At 55.6% G+C, this 18,853-nt stretch overlaps 6 protein-coding genes across 6 annotated transcripts in view; all 6 read right to left on the reverse strand.

Annotated features, from left to right (window-relative positions):
* The window catches only part of LPMP_221210 (hypothetical protein), a gene marked incomplete at both ends in the record, with an annotated part of 3,757 nt that extends 2,274 nt beyond the window's left edge, over positions 1 to 1,483 (reverse strand). The window contains one exon of the mRNA XM_010700821.1: positions 1 to 1,483. Coding sequence (XP_010699123.1) covers positions 1 to 1,483 — 1,483 coding nt within the window.
* Positions 1,484 to 4,490: 3,007 nt separating this feature from the next.
* LPMP_221220 (methyltransferase, putative) lies at positions 4,491 to 6,026 on the reverse strand (the record flags this gene model as incomplete). The annotated part of the gene is made up of 1 exon (XM_010700822.1): positions 4,491 to 6,026. The coding sequence occupies one exon, from the start codon at positions 6,024 to 6,026 to the stop codon at positions 4,491 to 4,493; it is 1,536 nt and encodes a 511-aa protein (XP_010699124.1).
* A 2,057-nt stretch (positions 6,027 to 8,083) lies between these two features.
* LPMP_221230 (palmitoyl acyltransferase 11, putative) lies at positions 8,084 to 9,289 on the reverse strand (the record flags this gene model as incomplete). The annotated part of the gene is made up of 1 exon (XM_010700823.1): positions 8,084 to 9,289. The coding sequence occupies one exon, from the start codon at positions 9,287 to 9,289 to the stop codon at positions 8,084 to 8,086; it is 1,206 nt and encodes a 401-aa protein (XP_010699125.1).
* A 2,244-nt stretch (positions 9,290 to 11,533) lies between these two features.
* On the reverse strand, positions 11,534 to 12,622 carry FPPS (farnesyl pyrophosphate synthase; the record flags this gene model as incomplete). Its single annotated transcript, XM_010700824.1, has 1 exon — positions 11,534 to 12,622. One exon carries the CDS (start codon positions 12,620 to 12,622, stop codon positions 11,534 to 11,536), a length of 1,089 nt encoding a protein of 362 aa, XP_010699126.1.
* A 1,289-nt stretch (positions 12,623 to 13,911) lies between these two features.
* LPMP_221250 (intraflagellar transport protein-like protein) lies at positions 13,912 to 15,522 on the reverse strand (the record flags this gene model as incomplete). Its single annotated transcript, XM_010700825.1, has 1 exon — positions 13,912 to 15,522. One exon carries the CDS (start codon positions 15,520 to 15,522, stop codon positions 13,912 to 13,914), a length of 1,611 nt encoding a protein of 536 aa, XP_010699127.1.
* A 2,092-nt stretch (positions 15,523 to 17,614) lies between these two features.
* On the reverse strand, positions 17,615 to 18,421 carry LPMP_221260 (mak-16-like RNA binding protein, putative; the record flags this gene model as incomplete). The annotated part of the gene is made up of 1 exon (XM_010700826.1): positions 17,615 to 18,421. One exon carries the CDS (start codon positions 18,419 to 18,421, stop codon positions 17,615 to 17,617), a length of 807 nt encoding a protein of 268 aa, XP_010699128.1.
* Positions 18,422 to 18,853: the final 432 nt, after the last annotated feature.

Here is an 18,853-nt window from a genome sequence, read left to right on the forward strand (position 1 = left end):
GGGCTGACATCTCCGCCGCCTGCTCCTCCATCTCGTCACGCAGGGCTGCCATCTCCGCCTCGTGCTGCGGAAAGTGATGGTGGCCTTGAGTGCTTGAGACTTTGTAGGGGACAATTCTGCGGTGGAGTGGATGGAGTGTGCTGCCTGCATTGTGCGCAGGAATGTGATGTTTCGGGTGCTGTGTGTCTTCGTTGTTGAAGAGGTGACTACTGTTATGAGGAGAGTTTTCGGTGGCGTTTACTATTTCAGCTGAGTTAATGCGAAGGAGTGAGAGCGGTTCTTGCGGAGTTGTCTGTTCCGTTGTGAGGAATATTGATTCTATCACGGTGTGTGCATCTTGGGAAGCAGAAGACTGGATAGTCCTAGAAAAAAGGGATTCGTCGTCGACGGAGAGGGGCTGTGTCTGTGATGCAAAGCTACTGCGGGTAGTGTAATGGGCATGAGTCGGTGAAATTTTGGCGGCAGTGCGATGCTGGTGTAGTAATGATTGAAGATGCGGAAGTTCTTCCGGATCCGCAGACACACACGCCGAAGCTGTGTGAGCTAGCTGCGTCTGTGCCCGTCGATCGTGAATGGCGGTCACCTTCGGCGAATGCAGTGGCAACTCATGTTCGTGTGGCCCTTGAGTGGCTCTGTAGGTGTGGTGATAGGATGGCGACATCGACTGCGTCGGAGAGAGTGGCGGAGAGGTACCTGCAAAGTTGCTCTGTCGCTCAGGTAGCTGCATGTGGAAGCCAGAGGAGTAAGGAGAAGGCTGCTCGCTGCCAATTCCAGAGGCAATCCTCGTGGGGGCCACCGTCATGGTACCTGTCGAGTTATGTGTGATAAGCGGCTGTGTGTGGGTGATGGGGCGCTGTTGCGCCTCCAAAAGAGCGCGGTTATCCTCTTGTAGCGCTTCTGCCAAGAGCTGCCTGCGGGCTAGGTGATGACGAAGAAGCAGATTGTCACGTCTCTGTGCATCCACAGTAGCCTCCAACCCTGAGATGTACTCCTCCCTCTGCCGTTCGAGCTTGCTAGAACGTCTGAGCTGCATCTGCAGTCGCTTAAGTTCTCGCTGCGTCTCGGCGAGCTCGTGCTCTATGGATAGCGGCGTGGGATACATACTGGGTGAGATTGTCGATGAAGATGACGGCGAGGAGGACGCCGTAGCGAATTCCTTTCCGTTCGTTGTAATATCCACCTCCGTCTCGCGTGAGCCATGCATTGAAAGAAAACTACGACTTGTCGCACGCTGGCTACACGTCGGCCTCAACGGCAGGAGATACTCCTGTGCTTTGGCACTCGTCTTCGTTTCGGGATTGAGAGAACTGATGTTGTCCTCCTCGCACCTCGAGTTGGCAATCGATGCACCTCGCAAAGTGCCTCTGACCGTCGATTGCGGAGAGAAATGGTTTCGATTCAACGCGGGTCGCTGCTGCTGCTGCTGGTGGTGGTGGTGGTGGTGTGGTGGCTGAGCTCTTTGTCGCGTGCGAGACGAGTGCATCCTCAGCAGCCCCCGTTGATATGTCTGTATTTTCTAGAGTTGTTTGTTTCTACTCGCTGCGACCGCACGCAACGCCACCGGGAGTAAGTGAGTGTGCGTATGAGTGCTGCGCAGGCTCGGAGAAAGTGAGAAGGATCGAGAGAGGCGAGGGAGACACACACACACACACATACATGCGCACCTGGAGAGGGTCCACAAGGCGAAACAGAAAAGAGCAAAAGGAAAAAAAGAAAACAACAACACAGTTGTGATGCCCGAAGCCTCTCGATGGTGTGTGTGTGGAGGGGGGGGGGCTATGTGCGTGTGCGCGTGCGCAGGCAGAGACCTACACACGTAACGGGGTGCAGATGTACTTGCGTGTATGTGGCCCTATGAGGGAAGGAGGGAGCGTTTAAGAGAAACGAAAGAGAAAAGGGTTAAGCGAAGGGGTGAAGAGACGACAGCAAAGAGAAAATGCGGCTGTGCACGGCCTGTGCATCAGCGGAGCACACACTAAGGGGGGAGGAGGAACGAAAAAGTGAAAGCGCGCGCGCGTGAGTGCGAAAGGAGAAGGAAAAGGGAGGGAGAAGGGGGTGTGGTGCGGGTAGGGAGGCGGAGACACTCAAGTACGCGCCAGAAAAAAAAAAAAAAACAGCGACGACAACGACAGCAAGGGGAGCGAAAGTCTACAAGAAACACAAAAGCCAAACGAGAACAGGCAAATCAAAGAAAGAGGAGGCAACTATAACTTACCGAAGGAGAAGAAAGGAAAGCAGCCCCCCAACGTACTTCCGAGAGAGGCAGAGTGTGAGTCGAGAATGCAAAACGTAAAGCAACGGGAAGAGAAAGTCATGAGACACAAGAGCTCTATCACGCACGCACAGTGCCCTGCCTCGTCCACCTCTACAGGAGGTAAATACTGTCGAACGCAGAAAGAAAGCGAGGCGAGGCGCCGTTGACAACCAACAAGCACAACAGAGAGCGCAGGCCTATTTGTACAGAGATGATGAAAACAACAAAGCACACACGCACACGCACAAAGAAACGCTAGGAAATAGACACTTGCGGGATGCTGTCGGGAAGGGGGGGAGAAAGAGAGAGAGAGAGAGCCGTGCGGCACAGAGGAGGAACACAACACAGTTTGGAACACCGCGGCAGCGGTCTTCTTCCCCCTTTTTTTCCGCTTTTGGAGTTCGCTCGAGGTGTGTAGTTTTTGGAAATACGGTTGTTGGGGCGTCCGTGTAGTCGCCGCAGCACAGGTGGAGGGAGGGAGGGGGGGTCAGTAGTGGAAAGGGCGGAAATAACTCGCAAAGCTCACGGGCAATTGGAAATACTGGAAAAAATGAGGGTTTCCCTTTTTCTCTCTTTTTTGGTATAGCGGTGCCCGTTGGTGCCCTTCAGGCTCGTGAATTAGCGATGCTGGTACTGGTGCTGAGCGTTGGTCTGATACGGGAGATTACACTGGGTGAGGATGAAGAGGCGACTGTTCCTCTCTGTCGGGAGGGGAGGAGAATGTATGCGCAGAATAGTAAAGAACAGCACACAGAAAGAGATCGTGTTGCAGTGCTCCAGAGCGTCTTGTGGTGGAGTCTTCTGTCTGCGTAGGTGAGTGTGAGTGTGGGTGTGTGTGTGAGCGTAGTTATGTGTGGGAGCGCCTTTTCGCAGTGTACCGGCGGAGACACAACCTACAGAGAGCGTCCACGGCCCGTCGCCACCGCAGCAGCAGTGATCAAACCAGCCGTTTAAGCCCAGTGGCGAGATTACGAGGTGCCCCTGCAGTGGACGTCGATGTTGTACCGCAAATTAACGATACAGCAAACTCACAGAGCGATACGCCAGGGCGCTTGTATACGAGAAGCGAGAGCTTGAAGAAAGAGAGAGAAAGCACCACTACAGCACAGCGATGGGCGTGTAGGGAGGGGGGAGTCACTTCAAGCGTCTGCACACACTTACTCAATATCCAATAACGAAGCAAAACGAGAAATAAAAAGCGCCCACACACACATACATATGTACTCTCGTGCACGGCAAACTCGCTCCTCTTTCAGAGAGGGTGCGAGTGAGTGGAAAAGGAAAGAAAATAGAAAATGGCAACGTATTCGTTTGTTTCTCCTTTCGTTTTTTTGGACTTTGGGTGGGCGTGTGTGTGGATGAAGGGGGGATGAGCCTCCGACAAGGTCGGTGATTGTCAAAGGCAGAAGAGAGAGCGAGAGCGAGCGAAGGAATGAAGAGGGGCGAGTGGACAAAAGGGTGGGAACACGAAAGAAAAAAAAGAAAACGAGAAGAACGTCAAGGCAACCGAGCCGAGCTCAAGCCGTCAAGCACGACACGAAACGCGGACATGCGTACAGGATAAGAAGCGCAGTAGCCTCTGCGCGAGGGTGTTGTCCTCTGTGGCACCAGTTCGCTAATCCAGCTACGACTGCCCAGTAAGCCTCTGGTGTCGTAGCTGGGCAGTAGAGTAGGTACACACAGCGAGAAGGCAGAATGAGAGAAAGAGACGCACATTGGCGCGAATACCCTCCTGCACTCCACACCTCATAACACACAAGCATACCCGCGCGCTTGCGTTCCCCTCGCACTCCTTTGCGTGTGTGTGTGTGTGTGTGTGTTTGTGTGTGTGTGTGTGTCCCGCGCATCCCCCCCCCCTACCCTTCCCACCGCCTCGTATTGCATCTGAAGATGGAGAGAGGGAGGGGGGCAAGAGACGATGCGTGCCTTGTGGGCACAGAAGTGCTCTATACGAAGATGTCCCGCCCACAGCGGCAATGACAGCAAGGAAAAGCAAATCAAACCATCGAAACAAAACCCACAAAACGGCGATAAGAACAGCACACACCCACCCACACACACCAACTGCGGGCACCACGCCAGAGGAATGCGAGCGTGCCGCTGCGGGTGGATGTCAAACTGATATGGAACGCAGTCGTTGAACTAAAGCGCCTGGGGTTTCCCACAGGCTAGCTCACCACTCCGCCACTGCCTGCCGCGTGCATCCAATATGGGAAGACCCCCGCACACACGCCACTTACAGCTCTGGTGAATGGTGTGAAGTAAAGACGTGGAAGGGTTGAAAGTCCTCCAGCAGAGGGTTGTATCCGCTGCGCGTTGTGAAAAGCGCGGTCTTGTCACCGCCGTGCGTCTGCCAGAAGACTGGGTGCCGCATTGACTCCACCTCCTTGTGCGCCCCGCAGATGCGGGTGTACACAGTGGACAAGTGATCAAAGTCTGTCGGGAAGCAAATGTCGACCACGCCAGCATTCGTGTGTAGCGCGTCGGCGGGCCTGCGCAGATAGATATCCTTGGCCACGCGCAACTTCACCTGGAGCACAGGTCCGTTCACGCCGGGTAATGCTTGCCGCACGCTGGACCAGTCCGCCACGAACAGGTGGTGGCGAGGGAAGTACTGAGCGAGCGTCTCAAGAAAGACCATCTGCACTGTTGGCAGCCAGGCAGTGTGGAAAGGGCTCATGATGTACGCCATCTTCGTGAATATCGCGGTGGTGGAGTCGGTCATGTTCGGCTCGATGCTCCGGCGCTTCGGTGCGTCAAGGGTTTCGCGGCCGTCGGTGAGGCAAAGCACCTTCAAGTTATGAAACGACTCCTCCTGCATCCAGTTCAGGTAGCGCAGATAGCGCAGAATAATTGGATCCTGTAGGGCGTAGTAGCGCTCGTGCGCCGTAGCGAGGTTGTCATGCTGCTGAAAGCCAAACCAGTGCTCACTCACAACCGCCTCCTGGTCCCACAACACACAGTCGTGCGGCATGCCGGAGAACAGCTCCACGGCGAGCACGACACAGCGCCGCTTCTCCAGCTGCCGCCAGTTCAGCACCGACAAGTGGTGGATATTGACGTGGTGGTAGTGGTGGATAAGCCTGTTGCGCAGTACCTGGATCAGGTGCGGGTTCTGCTCCACGGCGTGGTACTCACATGTAGCGTAGAGGTCAGGAAAGTGCTCGGCCAGGTAGTCGAGCATCGACAACGCTAGCGCGCCGGTGCCGGCACCGATGTCGTATACGATGAGCGGCTCACGGGGATCAAACTTGGCGCGGTGCGTCGTGACGAGGTACTCCGCCAGCACCCAGCCGTAGTAGGGCTGAAAGAGCTGCGTCGGTGTCACGAAACCCGGCGTTGACTCATGTAGTTTGGTGGCATACCGCTCATAGTCGTACTGGTTGCGCAGCGAGGCGAACGGGATGGGGTCGAAGTAGCCTGTGGTCATGAGCTGGCGGTACTTTCGAAATAGCTTCGGGTAGTACCCCCATTTGCTATGGTAGAGGGCAAAGTGCACGAAGTCCCGCATGATGAGGCTTGTGCCCAGAGACGGGTGGTCAGAGACGGCGCCGCCCTCGAAGACGATCATGTCCTCAAACATCTTGCGCTGCCGCTCCACACGCTGCTCCTCCAGCACGGCCACGATCTGATCCAGGCGTGCCTCGCTGGTGATGTCATTCTGTGAGGAGACGACATACGGAGCTCCGCTGCAACCGCCCCAGAAGGCCTCGGCAGCAGGCCCAGCACCAGTCGGGCCAACGCCGACGCCGCCCTCGGCGGGATGCACCATAATGGAGGTTGCGTCCGCCTGCGCAGCCAGCGACACAGACGCCGTAGCCTCTTCGTCCGTGATGGGGTTGCTGCTGTCTGTAGCCCCTGGGATCGCCGACGATGAAGTGAGCTGCGATGACGATGGCGCTGACACTGTGGGCCCTGGAGCCAACAATAATCGCGACCGTAGAAGAAGTCCCACCATAGGTACCACTTCGTCACGAAGAACCTGCGGTGTCTCAGCAAGCCCCGGCAACGTCTTGCCTGCCAGTACGAGAGTCGCCCCACCGCATACTCTTCGAGAGTTCACATTAATGACAGAAGCGGCAGCAGCGAGGACAGCGCCTCTGCGCGGATGTCCCAGCTTGTGCAGTGGAGCTGCAAGGCGCATCCCTCCCTCTCTCTCTCTTTTGGGAAGGTGGATTGCGCTGCTCACTTGACTGCTAATTGGTGCCGCAGGCGATCCACCGAATCCCACACAGAAGTGAGACGTTTTGTTTCTTCGCCCTATTGCCTCTCAGCTCGACTTTTCTCGGTCGCCGTCGCAGCCATCAACAGGCTTGACGGTAGGCGTATCCATGTATATATACACGTGTGTGTGTGTGTGGGTGTGTGGGTGCGTGCGTGCGTCGGTGTCTGAGTACACTGGTGAATGCAGGTAGCAGACAGATTTGGATGAAAAGGCTCGGATCTGTAGTACCTATAAGTGCGTGTCACGCACACGGGGGCAAGAAAGAGAGCGCGAGAAGTGAAGCGACAGAGAAACAGAGAAAGCGCGCGGTGTGCGGCAAGTCCTGCGGAGAGGAGCGGAGGAGCGGAGGGCGACAAGACACACTGAAAGGCTTTGAAGGAAAAATGGGGAAAGAAGGAGAGGAGAGAGGGTGAATAATGAAAGGACGGAGAACACAGAGCGCACAAGAGAGAGAGAGAGAGAGAGATGAACCTCACCACCACAGGTGGGGAAGGTAAGCTAGATGACGCCGCACCTAAGCGGGAAAAGAGGGAGCGCCGGAGCAGCAGTATCGTTCCTCAACCACCGCCCACGAAAGCGCGTGCGAGGGACAGGACAGGGAAACGATATAGAAAATCAGCTTCAGGCAAGCACAGATGGCCTACGCGGTTATACCTTCCCCTCTCCTCCAGCCCGCCCGCCCGCTGATGGGTTGTGAGGAGAGGGTAGATGAAAGAGAGAATAGGAGAGCCAAAGACGGGTCGGACCCCATCTTTGGCTGAGCTTATACAGGAGCATGGGCGATGTGATTGCTCGTCACAGTGCCCCCTCCCATGACTCTTTCTCCATCCATCCACCCCCACCTCGTCTGGCAACCATCAACATCACCACAAACACCGCCGCTATCGAAAGCACAAGACAGGGGAGAGCGGGAAGCGGGGGAGAAGGTGCGTGCGGCAGCTGCTCGCTCTTTCCCTTTTTTGGAGGGGGGCTTAATCTAAGTCGCTTTCGATGTGGCAGTGAGAAGCGAAAGTCAAGACCAGCGCCATCCAGTGAAAGGCGAGGTCGCGTGACACCCGCCGAAGCGCATGCGCACGCGCGTAAGCGCATCACCACCGCACAATCGGAGAGCATGAGCAAGAACGGTACGAGGAGAGAGAGAGAGAGACAGTGGCAGGGCAAGAGCGAAGACGCAAACACAAAACAAAGATGGCACACCAAGGAATGAAGAAGCAACACCATAAAATAGATTGAGCAATAAGGAATGGACGAAGTAGGAGGGGGACATCGCCCAAAAAAAAAAACACGCAGACACGAGACGACAAGCCAATCATCATCACCAGCATATCAGCTCGTCAGTCATTCACAAAGCTCGCGTGCTGCGCAAACAGTGGGTCATCCTGCATCATGCGCCACATGAGACACATAGAAAGAAGCAGGCGAAACGCCACGTCGTATTGGCCCTCCCTTCACATATCACCTACTTGATCGTAAAAGTGATTGCGTCAAGCGGAAGCATAGCACAAATTCATGCCGCGCAAACATGGCGACTTGAAGAAAAAAAAGCGAGAGGCAAAAACAGCAGCCACGGCAGCGGCAGTAACGGACGCCTCTGTCTACTCGCTCTATTGCACCGGCTCGTAGGGGCGGGAAGAGATGCTGTCAGAGAGGTGGGCGGAAGAATGCTCTTCACCGCTCTCCGACACTGGGAAGTATTTCCGCCGCCTCGCCGGCGAGTGCGCTGCTGACCTGCTAAAGCCCTCTCCCCTCGATACTGAGGAGACGTCCTGCACCCTGGCATGCAGCGACACTCCAGAGTTGTCCTTGCTCCCGGTGCTGGCGACAGAAGCATCATTACGCATCCGCTGCGACGGCGGCATCGGGGAATCGGCCTCCCTACCCTCGTCGCCGCCCATCTCGTTCACCTGCTGATTAGCGCGATTGCCGCTGTGTTTCTTAAAGTTCCGCCGCTTGCGCAGCTCGAAGCAAGAGAACAAACCCTTTGCCTCCGGCTCGCCGCTCTGCCTGCGGTACTCGCCGAGCGCCCGCTTCTTCTCGCGCCTCTTCACAATGTGCTCGTACGTGGACTGGTGGGTGATGTCGAGGTAGACGTGGAAGCAGATGAGCTTACCGAGGGAACCGATGCCGACCACAGCGATGAGCAAGCACACAAAATTGAAGAAGACGAGAGCCGGGAAGGCTTGAGGGGGGCTACGGTAGGCGTGTGTGCGCATGTGGCGCTTGAAGGAGTCAGTGTCGCGCAGCATCAGCTGAATGATGTACAGACTTATCGCCGCCACCCACGCCATCGCAACCCAGGCGACCACCATAAAAGTTGCGAAGAGCCGGTAGTTCTTGGCGCCGACGCAACTGTTCAGCCAGCGACAGTGATGATCAAACCCTGGTACGCACTTGTCGCACACGCTGCAGTGCTTGCAGCCTACTTGCACAAATCGCCGACAAAAGACGCACGGCTCTGTGCTGGGCTCCGCTGACTCCGGCACGAGCTCATCCTGGGTGAGGCGGGGGAGGTCAGTGCGGAAGACGGCGGGGTCTTGCTGAGGGTACAGCTCCAGCGCCACCTTCGTACAGACTACTAACGCCACAAGCACAGAAGAGATGACGAGTACGGCGATAAACTGTGCGCCGACGAAGAAAGGGATCTGCAGCATGTAGTGCAAAATCGAAAGCACTGCGATCGCGGTCCACGCGCTGACCTGCAGCGCATCTAAGGGGCACTCATACCCGCTTCGACGTGGACGCACTGGGTCGCCATAAATGTCCCTCCACTCGCCTTCCGCACTCTGCGGTCTGCAGCAACAAAACAACATCAAACAAAGCGGTTACAGCCAGCGTGCGGTGGTGCTTAGGTGTGAATTAATACTTCCTGCCCACGCTACTGCAAGATCAGAGAGAGAGAGGGGGGAAGAAAGGAGAAGGCAGCAATCGAGTCGAGGGAGTCTCCCATCCCATTGTTTTGGAAACCCACACCAGGTGCTGTCACCAGGCGCGTTAGTCGTTGCCAGGCAGGAGAAACGGGCATCAGTATGCCGTTCGTGCAGAATGGCGATTGATGTTTTGGATGAATTATGAAAAAATGCAGGGTCCACCCATCCTTATCCATCGTGTCTCACGCAGTGGTGGAAGTGATGGAGGTGGGGGGTGGGGCTTCGCTTGAACTCACAGACGGAGTAGCAAAGACCAGCTAGCATTCTCTTCAACATAAGAGGGATGGAAAGAGAGCTACTACACACACCCTCCCACACACACACGCACATATATATATATATATATACACCCCTACGTGTTGCGGCGGGAAGTCGCTCAAGAAACGAGCGGAGAGACTCTGCCTCCTCCCTGCAAGAGGACCAAAAGTGCTGCTGCAAATGAAAAGGGGAAAAGAGAGGGGGGAGCGGGAGAAGGGAAAGCAGAGAGGAACGAAAAACCCCATCAAACATCGTCACTGACGTGTGTGTGGGGGGGGGGGAAACGAAAACAGAAGACCCTGAAGAGAAGTCGATGTCTGCACCTGACCTCCTCCCAACATGGAAAGAGTGGCGAATCCGCTCTCTGGACACCATCTCCGACGATACCAACAGTTTCAGTAGAGTGGGGCTGATCGTACGTACTAGGTAGAGGAAAAGAGTAGAGAAACGAGGCTTCTCCGCCTTCACCCCACTTGGGCGCCGCCCTATCGTAGTACAAGATAAAGAGCGAGAGAGAGAGAGGTGGGAACGATAATATCAGGAGAAGATAAATCAGCTTTGCAAAGAGAGGCGTCGGGTTATGACGCAACCACTAAGGGCTGGACTAGAAAAATACATGTCAATCACAGCGCTCCCTTCTCTGGTCCCTCGGCGCTGCCGGGAGAAGCGGAATAGGGGAAAGACATCAACAGAAGCGATGGTCGAGTGACCGCGTGTGTGTGTGTGAGTGTGTGTGTGTGTGTGTGCAGGGAGGAAAGGGCGGTAGAAGCTTCTGTCTTTCGCTGCCTGGTATGTATGCGGGGGAGGCGCAGCTTAAAGTAGAGAGAAATGGGAGAGGACGAAGGCGTAACCGCGTGTAAGTTTCCGCTAATGGGGGCATCGAGGTATTAAAACAAACAAAAAGCTACGGAAAGTGAGCCTTTTTTTTTTCTGCGTCTCATCAGTCAATGATCAGCCACTTCTCTACGCGGATGTGTTGTGCGTCCTTTTCTTCGTTGTTGTGTTTCGTTCATTTTTTTCACTGTCGGTGTCAGACTCGCTCGGGATAGAGCGGGTCGGGGGAGGCGGCAGATAAAGAGAGAAGGGCGGGTCACGAACAGGAAAACAGTAGGAGTTGGAAAGAGGGGGAGAAGAGAAAGGGTGGCTAGAAAAAGAGCTTGGAATGCACGACAGATTCAGCACGGATTAGCGCCACTCCTCGTCACAGACATGTACACGTACATCAAAGCAAAGAAGTTAGCCATCTACATTCACACGAGCAAGCGCGGCGAGGCACAACGTGATATTCGCTCGACATCCGGGCACTCCGCAGAGCAGTTTGCCACCCGCCCCCCTCAGATCTGTTTCTTTCCGCGTCATAGAGAGGAGTGTGCCGTACGGGAGAAATCGCTGGAGTGTTTGGTTCGCTCTTTGCTCTCCCCCTCATATCAGGTTTTGCTCCCAGTCTGAGGGTCTTACAGCGTTTCAAGAAGAGCAGCATCAGCCGTTAACGAGTTTCACTTCGCTGTTTGCGTATTTCGTGCTCTTCTCACGATGTGTTCGTCTTTGTAACGAGTGCTTTGCGGGTGGGGCGATCACACACACACACACGCGCGCACGTGCCATCCATGCGCACGCTGGCGATTCATTACTGTGGCTGCAAGCTTGCGCTCTTTTCGGAGGGTCTGCAGGTGCCAACCTGCAGACCGTCACACATGACTGCGCACGTAAACAACAGAAAGCATTTATGTATACAACGGAGAGAAAAAAAAACACGTAGAAAAAGGGGAAACGCCTCTCTCACCCCTTACCTCTCCCCTTGTGACGCGCACACAGACGGAGATCGAGAGAAAGAGCCAGCGAACGGGTGCAGGCATGTGCTGTCACAACTTACCTCTGGCGTCTGTAGGTCTTGCCCCAGAGCACCTTGACACTCGCCGCGAAAGCGGCATTCTGCGCCTCTAGCACAGCGATGAGCTGCTCCACCTCCGCCACAATGCCCTGCTCGTACTCCTCGAAGCGGGCGAGCAGATTCTGCTCAGCGTACAGCTGCTTGATAACAGCGACTTTGGCTGGGTCAGCGGAGCCGTAGTTGGCCTTGAACTCCGCGGCCTTTTCTGCCGGGGCGATCGCCAGGAAGGTGACGGCGAGCCACGAGCACTTGGCGTCCTCAATGTCGGTGCCAATCTTGCCCAGCTTCTCCGGTGAGGTGAAGCAGTCCATCACGTCGTCCTGCACCTGGAAATACTCGCCCATCACCATGGACACCTTGTGCGTTACCTCCTTGTCCACCTTCTCCGCAGTCCCGCTCACCAACAGGCCCATCACCAGTGGTAGCCAGTAGGTGTAGTAGGCGGTCTTGTACACGACGATGCGGCGATGGTTGAAGGGGGTGTACTCGACGTAGTCCGTCGTGTTGGCGTGCGCCACGTTGGCGTCCAGCTTCGCCGAGTCCACCATCGACGTGACGTCGTACAGTTGGCCAATCGTGGTGGTGAAATCAACGTCGTGGAAGACGCGCAGCACCTCGGCGAGGAAGGGGCGGTCGGCGAAGTAGTGAAGTGCCACCTGCGTCGCCCAGGCCAGTACAATGAGGCCGTCATTGATGGCCACCTGCGTGGTCACGCCGGGGTGCAGGTACCAGCACGGCCTGCCGCGGCGAGTCTTGCTGTTGTCCATGATGTCATCCTCCACAAGGAAGTGGGCCTGTAGCATCTCGATCATCCAGCCGCACACGCACGCGTCGTGCAGAGTGCGCTCCATCGCCGCTGCGTCCATCCGCGCATCCTTCGCCATCGCCTCCGCCACGTCCACAACGCAGAGACCGCGGTTGTACTTACCGCCGAGGCAGGTGGTGTCCATCATATCCTTTAGGTAGCGCTTGCGATGGACGTCCATTTCGAAGCGCTTTTCCGCATCGCTGAGGAGGAACCCCTGAACCTCCTCGTAGACCCTCTGGAAGCGCTCCATGTGCGTCATGATGATGTGCGAAGACGCTCTCCCCCGCTTTTTTCTTCGTTTCCTGTTTCTGCAAGAAGAACAAGACTCAGACGACTGTCAGAAAATGAAGCGAGTGAATGAGGCGCCAAACGGAAGACGGTAACACAAGCAAGCAAAGCAATATCGAGACGTCCAAAGTTGTCGTTGACTGGCGGATAGGCTCACAATGCGGCGGGCGAGCAAAAAAGAGAGATCGCCGTTGTAGGGAGGGTGAAGAATGATGCAATGAGTGCGGAAAAGGAGGGAAGAAATGCAGAAGAAAGGGGTAGGGGATAATGGAGCTACGTGAAGGGTCAAGAATGATCACGAAGGAACGAGCTGGGGAAGGATGGCGTACGGCACTGCTTGGCGTGCACACGACGTCCTATGAGAAGGTGGGGTGGGGGGGAGCTAGTGGACAGCAGCAGACTCACAAACCGTCCACCACAGTACCGTCTCTCCAACGCGGCGGCGTCGCTACTCTCCTCTCCAGGTTCCTTTTCGGAGCCTCGACTGCGACGTTGTGAAGGGAGGTGTATCTGTGTCGGTTACGTGTGTGTGTGTGTGTGTGTGTGTGTGCGTGTGCGTGTGTGAGGAAGGGAGAAGAGGCGCAGCTGACAATGGAAGACAAACAATAAAAAGCAACGGAGGTGTCTCAAACAGGAGATCGTAAAGGGGGCAGTAAAGTCATCACACCTCAAGAAGAGAGGATGAGAAGGACGGCAAACGTGATGAGCGCCGTGAACGATGCGCCTTGGCGTACGCTACACGTGGGCACACCCTTGTGGGTGCGGGGTGTGTGTGCTCGTGTGGAGCAACGGAACCTTCATCAGTCTCTCGCTCTCACGCCTATCCACCACTACGCACGCACAGGCTTCTTGAACACCGCCTCTCTCCTCCTCGCAGCGCATGCACCGAGAGAGAGAGAAACACAGACATGCTTGCGCACAGCGAGAGTGAGAAGGAAGTTTTGGTAGCTCCAAAGAGAGAGAGAGAAAAAAAGGTTCACTTTACATGAAAACAACGTCCGATCTCATCACACACACACACACACCAGCAGACACGCGCCTCAACGTACAAAAAAGTGCAGCAACGTCAGCGTCACGGGGGGGAATAATTCAAACAGAAGCACACAAATCAGCCAAAAAAAAAAGAAGAAAAACGAAGGGATGCGCAAAATCATCGCATGCACCGAGGCCATCAATGGGGCCTTGCGCAATGCACATATAGGGAGCGAGTAACAGAGACACAGGCACGCAGGCGGCCTCGCCTCTCAGCTCGAACGCCCACTAATGCGTGCTAGTGGCACTGAAGAGCGGCGCCGCCCCCATCCCGGCAATCCGCGAGGGGTTCTGCAACTGCAGATTCACTTCATCGACGATCCGCAGGCACTCCGCCTTGGTGCTGAGGTACTGCGTGTCCTTCTCCTTCAGACGCACGTAGTCTTCTAGGGAGAAGGTAGACTGCCACAGCATGCGAATACGCTGCTCTTGTGTGGAAAGCGTGGTGAACACATCATTTGTGTGCAGCTCCTTCTTACGCGCCTCGTACTGAGCCGTGAGCGCATTCAGCTGCTGCTTCGACCCATCTCGTAGACGCGTGTAGTAAGCGAGTTGTCCATTAAGCACATTGCGCGTGTCCTCCACCTCCACCCGCAGCCCCGCAAGGTCACTGAACCTTTCCATCTCCACCTTCTGCTCCGCCATCTTGGCGCTGTGCGACGACAGCTCCTCTTTGATCTTCTTGTCGAGGTGTGCCACCTTGTCCAGCTCCACCTTACGCTCCAGCAACTCCTTCTCCAGTCGCTGGTGGGTCTTCACGTCGTTCTGAATCTGGTCACGCTTCGCATCTACCTGCGTCGCTAAGTTGTGAAGGGTGTCAGCGCTGTTTTCCGTCGGCATCTGCCGCTGCATCTCCAGGGCTTGTGAGATGCGGCTCAGCAGGTCAGCAATGTTCTTCTGCGCCTCGGCAATCTTGTCCAGCTCTGCCCGTTCCTTGTCGGGGTACTCGTCAATGAAAATTTGCATCTCGCGGTCCTTCTCTTGCAGTTCCTGAAAGGCCTGCACGTTCTCACCACTGAAGTTCTTCACTTCCTCCTCCAGCGCGCTTTGCCGAGCACGCGACTCTTGCAGCGTGTCGCGGATGTCATTCACCTGCCGCTCCAGCACCTCGATGTCGGAGCGGGCCGCCTTGAGCTGCCCAATCAGCTTCTCCTGCTCCTCCTTAACAGAGAGGGAGCACTGACTCTGCAGCTCTTTCCTCTCCCGTCGCTTGCGCAGAATGCCGCGCAGCATCTCGGCGGCACGCTTCTTGTCGGGGTCATCAGCGAGGTTCGCCATCAGAAAATCCTGCTTCGCGTGCAGTGTTCGCAACTCGTGCTGGCGATCCAGCACCATGTCCGACACCGCGAAGGCCTCGTCGCGGATGGCTGTGTAGGAGTGGTAGTCTTGGTTCTCGTTGAGAATGCGCCTGTCCAACTGCTGGATCTCCTCCTCCAGCAACTGCAACGTCGCCTTCGTCTTGGCGTCCGTGTCTTTCACAGCGAGGAATAAGTCGTCGACCCTCTTGCGCTGGGCGATGTTCTGCTTCGCCAGTCGCGTGGACTCATCCTTCACGGCAGCGAGGTCGCGCGAGCTAGAATTTTCTACGGCAACGTTTGCATCCGCAAGCGCGTCCTTCAGCTTTGCAATGTCATCCTGCAGCGACCTCGACTTCTGCTGCAGCTGCGTGAGCACGGAGCTGTTGCGGTCGATGAGTTGCTCCTGCTCCTGCAGCCGCTCAATCTCAGCCGAGAGCTCGGCAATCTTGGGGCGGATCAGCCCGATGTAGTAGCTACGGTCGCCAACCTGACGTCCGGGACCGGCAGAGGTACCGACGCCACTGCGCGACGCTGCCCTCATACCCTCCCGCGAGACAGCCGCCTCGACCGACACTGCAACCGGCTGCTGTAGGCTGCCACCCACACCGGCGACCTGCATACGGTTTGTGCCGGGCCGGGCCTGGGACCCAGGCCGCATCGTGGTACCGGGCCGCAGCCCACCGAACGTGCCGAGGTTCTGCGAGTTGAATCCGGTGTTCATGGCGTTGATGAGCTCCCTTGCGTGTATGTGTGTTTTCGCTGAGCTGGTTGCCCCACCACCCCCACCACCACCGAAGAAACGAAAGGAGGAAGGCAAAGAGGGGTCCCTTTTCTTTCGCCGTTGTGGCTGCTCTCTAATGACTGGAGAAAACAAAAAGAAAAATATCAACCACGGACGGAACAAGCGGCTCAGGGAGGAGACTGTGTCGTGGGGTGACAGAGCGGCGATCCAGGGGCACAGCGTATGCGCGAGTATGCTACAAAGAGTGCAACACAGCGAAGGCGAGAGCACCTGTAGCCCAGAGGAATGGTGTTCGTAGAGGTGGAGGAGAACGCATATGACGTAGGCCAAAGGAGAGGTGGTACGCAGCAAGGGTGGTAGCCTATAAGACACTAGGGGAGACACAGACGGCGATTCGCAGAGGAAAAGAGAGGAGGACAACAGAAAAGGCACCCTCTTCTCTCTCCCTCATGCTCACTCCTTCGTTTTCTCACAACACACACGCAGACACCCTCTCCTCCATCATTGTCGTCGTCACGACAGAGAATAGAGAAAAAGAGGGTGAAAAGAGCGTCATTGGATTTCTGCCATGTGCTTGAGAGGAGGAGAAGGGAGGGTGCTTGCCTCACGCACTCCTCAAGCAAGTTCCGGTGCATCGCGAATGAATCCTCAGCGGCACATTCGCCAAATATTGTCTCGTCCCTTTCTTTGTTATCCCTGAACTTTTGTTAGAGAGCGTCGTCTTAGGTCTGGGTGAGTAGCGAAGTGTGTGTGTGTGTGTGTGGGGGGGGGTGCAGCTGTTTATGCGGGTCGAAGAGAAGGGAGAAGCAGCCTGCTGTGGCAATCACGCTGCACCTCGGCCGTGATCACCATCTATTGAGCTCTTCATGTTTGCCTACGCACATCAACAGGGGGAGAGGGGCGCTGATCAATGCATAGATAGATAGAGGCCTATCGATACCCATCGATATCGATAATTATATATACGAGTACAATACACGCACGCCACTTAACAGAGTCAAGGCAAGAAGGGTGTGTTAGGGAAGAAGGAAAGAAAAGGCAGAGGAAAGCAAGAGAAGGAAAGAAGACACAGCCCCACGTGCAAGATGCAGCATGCAAGCACAGAGGTCTGCATGCTGCAGCTTCGCTTCGAGTTGATGGGTTTGTGTTCTTCTCTCTCTCTCTCTCCCTCCCTCTCCCAGAAGCCGGCGCCTTCCTCTCTTTAGTGCGGATTAAACGCACGCCAATGAAGCGCCAACAGACAGGCAGAATGACAAACATATCAACAGCAACATTCACCAGGAGTGGCAGAGCCAGGAAGAAAGAAAAGATGATGAAAAGATGATGAAAAGAAGCTGAGCGCATGCCGCCAAAGTGAACACGCACAGGGAGAGAAAGAGACGTAGCACCCGAAGAGAGAAAACAGAATGGACACGAAAGAGTCGGCAATGTAAACAGAGAAGCAGAGCAAGGGGAGCGCAGGGCACCCTACAGCCATCAACGAGAAGGTTTGCACACCAGCCACATGCAGTAGCGGTGGCAGGGTTACAGTACACAGACATAGCAGCACAACAGATGAAGCACACGTCTCTTACAACAGGCCCAGACTTGTCAGTATCCCTGCGCACACGTGCATGTGTCAACGGCGACTAGCCCACCACATCTGTCGCATCGGTGACGTGCAGCGAGAGGAGAGGAGAAAGTTGTAGGGCGCGTCGTTGGGAATGCGAGGTCGGTAGCCAAGAGATTGCCCGCTTATGGCTAATCTGAAAGAGCTGCCACAACACCCGAGCAGATGCGCGCTCGCACAAGCACACGCATCCATGTGCATACACAATCCTCCCTTCCTCTCCCTTCACCTCCCCGAGCCCTCCTTGCGAAAAGGTGAACGCGAAAGAGAAGCAGAGCGAAGCTACCACTCGAGGTCCTCCAGGCGTGACCGCTGGCGCGGTGGCAGCTCCCGCTCCACCTCCTCCTCGATTACAAGTTTATCACGCCTCCGACTCTTGCTCTTGTTTCGGCCGCCGAGCACTGCCTCCTGCTCATCCGCTACCTCTTCATCCTCCTCGTCCATCACGAAGTCAGGGAACTCCTCATCCTCCTCCTGTTCAAGTGCCTCAAAGTCCTCGCGGTTCTCCTCCTCATCAAGCAGTTTCTCGAAGGCCTCCTTGTTGTAGTTGATGACACTATCGTAGGTGCCCTTGCGCAGACGATCGAGCAGCTCCTTCTCGATCTCCATCTCAATGCGGGCCGCAGCCTCTGCCTTCTCCTCTCGTCGTAGCAGCTTGTCCTCCTGCCGCTTGTTCACAGACACGTACTCGTCCTGCGGCTCCATCAGCATCTTTCGCTTGCGCATCAGATACTGCTTCAGCCGCAACAAACGGGCTTTGACCTTGATCACCAGCTTCTGGTCCCACCACTGCAGCTCATCGTCAATCTGCGCCAGAGCTTTTGGGAAGGAGACGTCGAGCTTCACCTTCTCCCATTGCCGCCGCGGCAGGTGAGCCCTCTCAGCAGTTTTTACGTATAGGTACAGCTCATCCTCGTGCTCAATGACGGTGGCGTATTGCGCATTGGACAGCGGGCACACACCGCGCTGACAGAGACCAGTCACGTTGTATGGGTTGCGGCAGAAGCGGACCTTGTCGTCGTTCGTCTTTACCTTGAAGGAGCAGAATGTCTGCCCCATGATGTTCCACATGGCATCATCGTGGTTCATGGCTGCTGGCTAACAAATAGTGTAGAAATCAAAGAAAAAATAAATTAAAAGAACCAACCGACACTCCAGAACGGAAGCGTCAGAAAATGAAGAGAGAGAACCTGCCTCAGTGAACTTAGCGTGCAGGACAATACACACACAGAGAGAGAGTTGGAGAAGGAACGCAACACAAGTAGTGGGCGAACGTGGGAGAGACCCGCTGAGCCCACGCTTTATGTTTCTGTCGGTTTCAGAAATCGACTTGCACACGAGTGTCGGTGTTCTGCGCACTGCCGTAGCACACAAGAAAAAAAAAGAGGATTATGAGAGGGGGAGCGGAGGTGGTGGAAGAATCAACATACACATGCACCGCACAGAGAGATAGAAAGCGGTCAGGGAAAGAGGTGGGCAACAGCAGCCGCAGGGGTATGTTCTTCCTTGGTCGTGTGCTTT

The sequence above is a fragment of the Leishmania panamensis genome, assembly GCF_000755165.1.
Source record: "Leishmania panamensis strain MHOM/PA/94/PSC-1 chromosome 22 sequence".
Lineage (NCBI taxonomy): Eukaryota > Euglenozoa > Kinetoplastea > Trypanosomatida > Trypanosomatidae > Leishmania > Leishmania panamensis.